At 36.4% G+C, this 9,140-nt stretch overlaps 1 protein-coding gene across 1 annotated transcript in view; it reads left to right on the forward strand.

Annotated features, from left to right (window-relative positions):
* Positions 1-9,140, forward strand: part of LOC107597380 (exportin-4-like) — a 69,369-nt gene that overhangs the window by 16,491 nt on the left and 43,738 nt on the right. Inside the window, exons 2-6 of the mRNA XM_016288405.1 lie at positions 1,833-1,938; positions 2,572-2,713; positions 2,868-3,006; positions 5,341-5,457; positions 6,119-6,272. Coding sequence (XP_016143891.1) covers positions 1,833-1,938; positions 2,572-2,713; positions 2,868-3,006; positions 5,341-5,457; positions 6,119-6,272 — 658 coding nt within the window. The remainder of the gene's footprint in view (positions 1-1,832; positions 1,939-2,571; positions 2,714-2,867; positions 3,007-5,340; positions 5,458-6,118; positions 6,273-9,140) is intronic.

A 9,140-nucleotide genomic window follows, 5' to 3' on the forward strand; every position in this document is an offset into this window, starting at 1 on the left:
GCGACTCTGTTGCCCTTTCGGGCTTGAACTGATGGTAAAACTAACGACATTATTAACTGTCTTGATATTTACTTTGAAAGCTGAAGCTCGCGATTATGGTAAGGGGCGTTGCATTTCCGACGCGTGCTTGTGGTGTTTGGCCAATCACAATGAACTGGGTCAGCTGGCCAATCAGAGCAGACTGCGCTTGTCAAAGGAGGGGGCTTTGTTGAAAACAACGTGTTTGAGAGAGGCGGGGCATAGAGGACCTACAATAATGTACAGTATTTGAAAAATAATGTGTTTTTTTTAACATTAAAGCATGTCAACATATTCTGTTACACCAAATACACAAAATAATGATCTTTAAAATAGCATCATATGACCCCTTTAAAATATTGTCTCGTTCTAGTGAACCAAGTATCTGTATTTAGCCTCATCTCGTGAGCTAAGTGTATTGTCACAACCCTAGTGTTGATAAGCATTGATATAGCTCATAATTTTCCAAGTGTATGATACAGTTTTCATTCTTCAGGTCAACCATATATTCAGGGAAAAAAATCAGTTTGATTAAAGAAAGCAATAACTTTGCCATAGTATCCTTTCAAATGTTAAAGTTGCCACAGTCATTGCATGCTTTGCATGTGCTGCCCCGCCCTGCCCCCGGAAAAAAGTTCAGACTCAGGATTTTTTTTCGCTTTAACCCCTGTGTTTTTCTATTGTGCATCTTCTATTCATTTTATATGCCTCGTTTAACATGTCAGTTCATCTCTCTGTGTGTGTGTGTACTGGTATACAGTATATGGTTTATGAGGACACAAAATGTGTATAATGACATGGGTACTACAATGTAAACATGGTTTATGAGGACACTCCCTCTGTCCCCGTAAAACAAAAGGCTTAAAAAACATACAAAACGGTGTTTTATGAAATTCAAAAATTACCAGTAGTTTTCTGTAAGGTGTTTAGGTGTAGGGTTGGTGTAGGGTGATAGATAATACAGTTTGCTGATGATGCTGTGCTGTAATTAGGAATGGAATGTGATGATTAATGTTATGACTCGAGTGTGTGACTCGTTCAGTGGGCAGACAGGCCTGGGTGTGTTCATGTGTTCACCTGTGTGTTGTGGCACACATACATCAGATATTGCTTTATTGGTCATCACTGGGAACAAGCTGCTTGAAAAGTCATAACTTTTAGAGTTTTTTTTTTTTTTTTACAGTTTTATCAGTGACCTGTTATGCATGTAATGAAATCCTTGACGTTTATTTCTCCTTTGTTTGAGCTTCAAGGACACTAAAGAATTATGGAATCACTAAAATATATAATAAACCCTACCTTTCAAAAGTTTGGAGTCAGTAAGATTTTTTTTTTAACGAATACTTTATTCAGCAAGGATGCATTCAATTGATCAAAGACATTTTATAATGTTACAAAAGATAAACAGATAAGCTGTTCATCAAATAATCCTGAAAAGCCATTGATAATAGTACATGTTTCTTGAACACCAAATCAACATATTAGAATGGTTTCTGTCTGAAGACTTGAGTAATGGCTTTGCCATCACAGAAATTAATTATTTTTATATTATTATTATAATTTAATATTGTTTTTACTGTATTTTTAATCAAATAAATGCAGCCTTGATGAGCATCAGAGACTTCTTGCAAAAATCCTATTGAATCCTACTGACATTTTTAAAAGGTAATGTATTGTAATAAAGATTGGTTTAAATAAATACAAACTTGTGTTTGGTTTGCTTGTTTTGGTCTGCATATGTGATATTTATTGTTGACCAGTGCAACGTGTTCAAAGACCCAAATGTTAAACCCCTCCCATGAATGTGTCCACAGGCACCGCCATCCATGGTAAGCACAGAACAGAGGCAGCATGCAGAGCACATATTCCTCTCCTTCAGGAAGTCAAAATCCCCCTTTGCCGTCTGCAAACACATCCTCGGTGAGTCTCAGCACTAGGATCTCACAGACACTTTGACTAGTACTGACTCCACTGTGCTGAGCCTTTTGCTGAGTCTTAGTTCTTTCCAAAAAAAAATTCTTCATCATATCTAAACATCTTACAGGTCACCGGTGACTTGCCAGTCCTTCTCAGAAAGCACAGACTAAACATTTCAAATTTGTATGTCTGCTGAAGTTTAATTTATCAACTATAAATCGCTAATTTATTAGTTTTTCAGAAAAATCATCTGATCACATGATATGTTTGCACCAGATCTGCTATCCGGCACTCTATTCAAGTGATGTCACATTTATTTATATTGCAGTTTTACAGTCGATTACTGTAAAGCAAGCCGCTTTAGTCAGTGTTGCCACAGTGTTAACTTTTTTGGGAAATTAACTTTGTTTTGACCTGATTTTTTATAAATAAATAAAGGACCACACCGTTTTGTTCTTCAGTTTTGCTTGAATTATATTGGAGCCTTAATGCATTTTTAATGCCTAAACTCATAAAACTCTGATGTGAATTTTAAGAACATATTAAACTTTGTTTAGAGTGTAAAATAATGTTGTAAGAACAATAATAATTTAGAAAAGAAGAATAACAAACGAATGTTGTCTTTCTCTTTCATAGAGACTAGTAAAGTGGACTATGTGTTGTTCCAGGCAGCCACAGCCATCATGGAGGCTGTGGTTAGAGAATGGATCCTTCTGGAAAAGAGCAGCATCGAGTCCCTCAGAACATTCCTCCTCACCTACGTCTTACAGAGACCCAAGTAAGTGTGTGTATGAACAATAAAACATGTGACAGCATGTGGCTGTAATTCTGCAAAACTTTTCTGTTTTGGTCTGTATTTAGCTTGGCGCCGTAAAAGTGTGCATCTCTTACCTGATCTTTGAATTGTATAAATTTCTCTCTTTTCCCTGCAGTCTGCAAAAGTATGTTCGAGAGCAGATCCTGTTAGCAGTAGCAGTAATAGTGAAGAGAGGCTCTCTTGACAAATCCATCAACTGTAAGAGCATCTTCCATGAGGTCAGCCAACTCATCAGCAGCGGTAATCCCACAGTGGTAAGACTTGTGTATCACATGGACCAAAGCTGAGAGTTTGCGGTGCTTTCCAACTATAATTCAGCAAAGGCTGAATGTGCATCGTTTGTTTTCAGCAAGAAAATGACGACAAAAAAAGGAGAAAAATTACAGCTCCTGTCCAAAACTTGTAGATGCATGTCACCTTTACCATGAGGGCACAGTAGAAGAAACTTGTCTATGCTAGCAAAACAGATTGAAGTGGACAGAATGTCTTTGAGGGAGTGAGTGGAGGCCAAGATCAGGGTTTGTAGCTCATCAGGGACGGGAGACCTTCTAGGGTTGTGACGATAGTATCGTGTATCGACGATAGTCAGAGATATCGACGATAGCAGATGTCTTTGTCGATAGTCAAGACGATATTAGGCTCATTCTCCTATTAATGTATTCATAATAATAATAACAATTATTATTATTATTAAGCGGCCCATTATAATTCGGCTATTATTATCAAATTGCCCCGCTTTTTCATTCAGCACTGTATTTCACACACGCACGTGCGCAAATGAGGAGCCTGTAGCCGGTGAAGGAGTCTCCGAATACAAACACAGACACGCATTATCTGCTGATATAAGGTATTTCGTTGCACTTTAACAAATCTTTACGGCCTATATATGTGCAATATTTTAACCGAGCCCTCACTAACTGAGTTTAATGCCACAGTTATGTTAGAACGCATCTCATCCTTGTTTCTGTGGTGGTGCATCGGGCTCATCATGGGGCGCGCGGTCCGGAGTGCTGTATAACTGATGTATCTGTTTAATTTAAATTTACTCCAAATATATGTTTTAAATACTTTGTATTTAACCTGTTTGTTTATGACCAATATTTAGTGTTAAACTGTTGGTCTTTAAAATAAATCTACTTTCACCGTTGACTGATTTTGCAGACCAGACTGATAACTTCAGTGCTCTGGTGCGACAAACTTGTCACAGGACGCGCGGTCCTAATAGCGATGTATGACTGTTGTATCCAAATATATATGAGTTAGCCGTTTTAAATATTTTTGTATTTAACATGTTAGTTTATCAGTATGTTTGAAAGTATATTATTTATATTTGTGGTGCTTCCACAGGCTCCCTCTCTCTCTCGGTTTAAAACACCAAATAGTTATGAAATGGCCTATGACAAGTACAGGGAGTCTCTCTCTTGCCCCCACCCACCCATGCACGATAATATCGTCTATTGGTGAGCTCACGGATTGGCGATATGATGATTTGAATAATGACCATATCGCCCAACACTAAGACCTTCCTCAGTTAAGCAGGAGAGAGCGAGATTTCAGAGTGTCTTCAGGTAGACTGTAAACAAGAAGCTAGATTGTTATATAGGCTAAGTGTAAAATGAAAGAAGGAACAATGTGAGGCTGTGAGGTTATCTAAAAGTGGCTTGACTAATGTGTCTTTTTGCAATCTTTACAAGTCATGAAGTGTTCTGCTTTGCATACTCTGTTTTTCATGTTGAATGTTATTGGTACATGTGATGAGTGCTAGCAAAAATTTTTTGACATTTTTTTACTTTTGACATTATTCGTTAAATATCTTAATTTTATATTCTAAAGTGTGCATCAACTAATTAGTACATTTTCAAACGAGAGATACATTTTTCATTTTAACAAATGATTTTTTCCTATGAATCTGGTCAATATCTATGAAAAACGACTCAACTTAGATTTTGGTGGGCTTAATGGGTACACTTACCCTAATTGTCTACTGTAATTTTTTCCCATGAATGTGGTTAATATGGAAATAAAAAAAATAATAAATTATTAAATATTAATATAATCCTTATCAGTAATCTCAAAGAAGCTGTTGAAAAATTATGAAAATCTGTTGGTCAGAACATGTGGGGGCCCTAATATGTGTTGTATTGTGACATTTTGAGGTGTCTGTTAAAAACAAAACAAAACAAAAGTGCCAGTGTGTCCCTGCATTTGACCAATCCCCTAAAAATAATTTGACCAGGAGTGTTCCTAAACAAGATTGTTAACAGAGCCCTATGGGAAAAAAATAGAGTACACACTGTGTCCTGCAGAGGGCGCTCCAGTTTTAGGTTTTGAATTTGTTCAATTTAAGGTTAAAGATTTAATGTGTGGTCAATCAAATGCCTAGCTGTAATAATACTTTATACAGCAAAAACGAAGCCTTTGGAAAACTTCTGTCCTTATTTCATGTATTTTGTACCAGTATTGAATTATAATAGGTAATTTAAATGGCTGAATAAGTGTGTTCCATATGTTTCCTAAGATATTTAACCTATTTAGCCTTAATGGAAAGTAATGTTTATCACTGTGCATGCCTGCATCTGTCCTGCTAGCAAACACTGGCCTGCTCCATCCTGACAGCTCTGTTGAGTGAGTTCTCCAGCTCCAATAAGACCAGTAACATTGGCCTCAGTATGGAGTTTCACGGAAGCTGCAAACGCCTCTTTCAGGTCTGTCCTTCTGTCCCAATCATTCTGAGTGTGTCCTTTGTTAACAGGTGTATTGTCCCTGTGCTGGGTGTTTATATTTGTATGTTAACCTGTTATAGCCAAAGACTTTTAGAAATATTCATGTGATATGAATGTTTAATCGATGTCAAATCATTGATGATCCTATATAGATTTTGTTAATATTTTGAATTAGATTTTATTTGTAGATTTTCTGTTTTAATTTTTGTTTTTAGTTTTTATTTGGTCTTTTTTTTTCACGCCAGTATAGTTTTTATGAATTTTTATTTGTTAGTTTAAGTAAATTTAGTTTTAGCTATTTTAGTATGTTGCCTTGGCAGCTATCTGAAATAAAATGTTTATGTATTTTTTTATGGTTTAGATCTAGTTAATAAAAACTATAACAACCATGATCTGAAACATGTTGTAATCACAATGCATATATGCAGGATGATGTAATAATTGAAACAAACCTTACATTATAACTATAATGTCAATAAAATATACATTATAACAAGTTGACATTAATAAATGAAATATTTTCTAATCAATTTAATTGGAATTGGTTTGAATCTTGTGGAATTTAATCTGGAAATGAATGCCAACACCCAGCGTTAATTTAACTGCTTGTGCCTTTTATGAGGAGTATGTTTGTGTGTTGCAGGAGGATGATCTCAGGCAGATCTTCATGCTCACTGTGGAGGTCCTGCAGGAGTTCAGTCGGAGGGAGAACCTCAATGCTCAGATGTCCTGTGTTTTCCAGCGCTACCTTGCACTGGCCAATCAAGTGCTCAGCTGGAACTTTCTTCCACCCAATCATATCCTTTCATGTAGAGAGGTGATGCAGGCTGGAATTCCTGTGAGCACTAGGGAGCACTAGACCTGGACTGCAGCCACAAATGTTTTAGAGGTACAAGGTTAAGAAAGAAAAATTATCTGTGACTTATTTTTGGATTAATAATAGACAAGCTATAATGTGATAATCATTCTTAACCTTCATAGCAAAATAATTGCGAACACAGAACCAGATCCAGGCCCGTTTCTTGTTGCTTGCTAAAAAGAACCTTGACCTTGCGGGTAACTTTTTTAGAGCATGCTTTCACCTGCTTGAAACCACAAAATTCGAACCTCTCTGGCATTTGTATTCATGATCGATTTGCATCTGGATGAATAAGAAAGTTTGTCCCGCACTTTAATTCATTTTAATATACTGAGATACATTTCTAAAGGTTTTAAGGATCTTTTCTCTCCGTAGTTTTGCTTGTGCCTTGGCATGTGTCTTTTTGTTTTTTTACTACTCGCATGTGCTGGTGTTAGTCCTAAATCATGAGCTGTGATTGATGTTGTGCGTGCGTCTGTGTGTGTTTTAGCTCTGTGAGGCGTTAATCCCACTCAGGCTGACTTTGTGTCTCTGTGTCTCTTTAAAGAGATCTGAGCTGGCGTCTGTGCCAACCAGGGTCACATATCACTTACAAAGGAGGCCTGTGCCAAGCCCTTATTGTGCTCAATAAGTGTGCCTTTAAACACACAGCTCATTGAGTGCTGGGCTGGAATGTCGGTCGGCCATTTGTGCATTGATGTGTTTGCATAGTTCCAAGTCATATTAATCGCCCACTGGGCGCTGGAGGGAGGTAGTTCCTTGATACCAAGAACACATTTGTGAAGGACACAGAGAGGACAGAGTGAGTTTATTAGTGTTAATTTCTAAAATTGACTATTTGATAAGTTGCATGAATGAGTTGTCCGTTAATCTCTTTAATATGTATCTATACAAGACTTGCATTCACAGCACTCTAATATATATATATATATATAATGTATGTATGTGTAAGATACAATAGTAATATATTTCTGATAATAATAATAATAATAATATGCAATTACTACTACTATTTTATAAAAAAAAAAATGTGGGCTTCCATTCGAGCACCAGCTGGCTGAGAAGTCTCCTAGCTACTTTAAATGGGTTAATGCAACTTACTGAAAAATGACTCGAGAATTTTACTTGCCCGACCGGACAAATAGCCTGATTAAGTGACCAAAAAATAACTAGTGACGCATCGACACTCGAGAATGATTCTTCTGATTTTATTACATTCAGCTTAAACAGCGATTGATGATGGATAGTGTATTTCTGATATCAATGTCGTGCTGTTGAGGCTCGTGCTGCCTGTCTCTGAGAGAGACTTTCATGGAGAAATCAAATCAAATGAGCGTAACGGCACATAAACTCACAGAACAAACATACAGAGGTGAAAATTCAAAATGTTTAGTTTATTTATAACATGGTGTAGTTAAGTAACACATCATGACATGGGAGCTATTTTGCGGAGTATTTTCACGATTGCAAATGTTACATTGATTTTAGTTCAACAAACAAGTAGTTACATACATTTTTTTTCTATTTCACAAACGAAAATAGTTCCAAACAAAGATCAGAACAGAAGTATTGCACATTCTCCGAGTATCACAAGGCATTTTTGTTACTGAAAGATTCGGCGTTTTGAAGGAATGAGTGACTCAATTTTATTTAAATCATTAATCTCATAACATTATTTACTGCAGTTGTATTTTTGCTGTGTAAATTATTTAATTTGATTGGTAACAGCCCTGTAGTGTATGTTGAATTTCTTGATCAATTGTAAGAATTTGACATGAAAGATGATGCATACCCTTTATAAGGTAAAAAAAATATTGGCCTTTTTTAAAGGTAAATAACATCCTGGGGTAAATATTAAAAACATGCAGATTTAAGTATGTAAAAGCTGATAGAACACTGATGAAAATATTACTTCAGAATAAATAATTTACACCACCAAAAATCTTGGTGATGCGGTGCTTTTGTGGGGATGTTTTGTATGGGATATTGTCTGCTGGTATGAAAAGTTCACTGTATATCGTAATGATAAATAGCATTTTTGACAGCGATGATATTTATTTTTATTTTACATTAAACACATTAAATATTACATATACGTATGTATTATCTTGTGTATTTCCGTCACAGGTTTGGTCTTAAATTTTCATAAGGTGGTATTAAAAAGGTCTTAAACCGTGTTAAATTTAATTTGTTCATATCTGTAGACACCCTGTGTGTGTGTGTGTGTATATATACACAGTGGTGTGAAAAAGTGTTGGCCCCCTTCCTGATTTCTTATTTTTTTGCATGTTTGTCACACTTTAATGTTTCAGATCATCAAACAAATTTTAATATTAGTAAAAGATAACACAAGTGAACACAACATGCAGTTTTTAAATGAAGGTTTTTATTATTAAGGGAAAACAAAATCCAAAACTACATGGCCCTGTGTGAAAAAGTGTTTGCCCCCTAAACCTAATAACTGGTTGGGCCACCCTTAGCAGCAACAACTGCAATCAAGCGTTTGCGATAACTTGCAATGAGTCTGTTACAGCGCTGTGGAGGAATTTTGGTCCACTCATCTATGCAGAATTGTTGTAATTCAGCCACATTGGAGGGTTTTCGAGCATGAACCGCCTTTTTAAGGTCATGCCACAGCATCTCAATAGGATTCAGGTCAGGACTTTGACTAGGCCACCCCAAAGTCTTCATTTTGTTTTTCTTCAGCCATTCAGAGGTGGACTTGCTGGTGTGTTTTGGATCATCGTCCTGCTGCAGAACCCAAGTTCGCTTCAGCTTGAGATCACGAACAGATGGCCGGACATTC

The sequence above is a fragment of the Sinocyclocheilus grahami genome, unplaced genomic scaffold (assembly GCF_001515645.1).
Source record: "Sinocyclocheilus grahami isolate Dianchi unplaced genomic scaffold, SAMN03320097.WGS_v1.1 scaffold231.1, whole genome shotgun sequence".
NCBI lineage: Eukaryota > Metazoa > Chordata > Actinopteri > Cypriniformes > Cyprinidae > Sinocyclocheilus > Sinocyclocheilus grahami.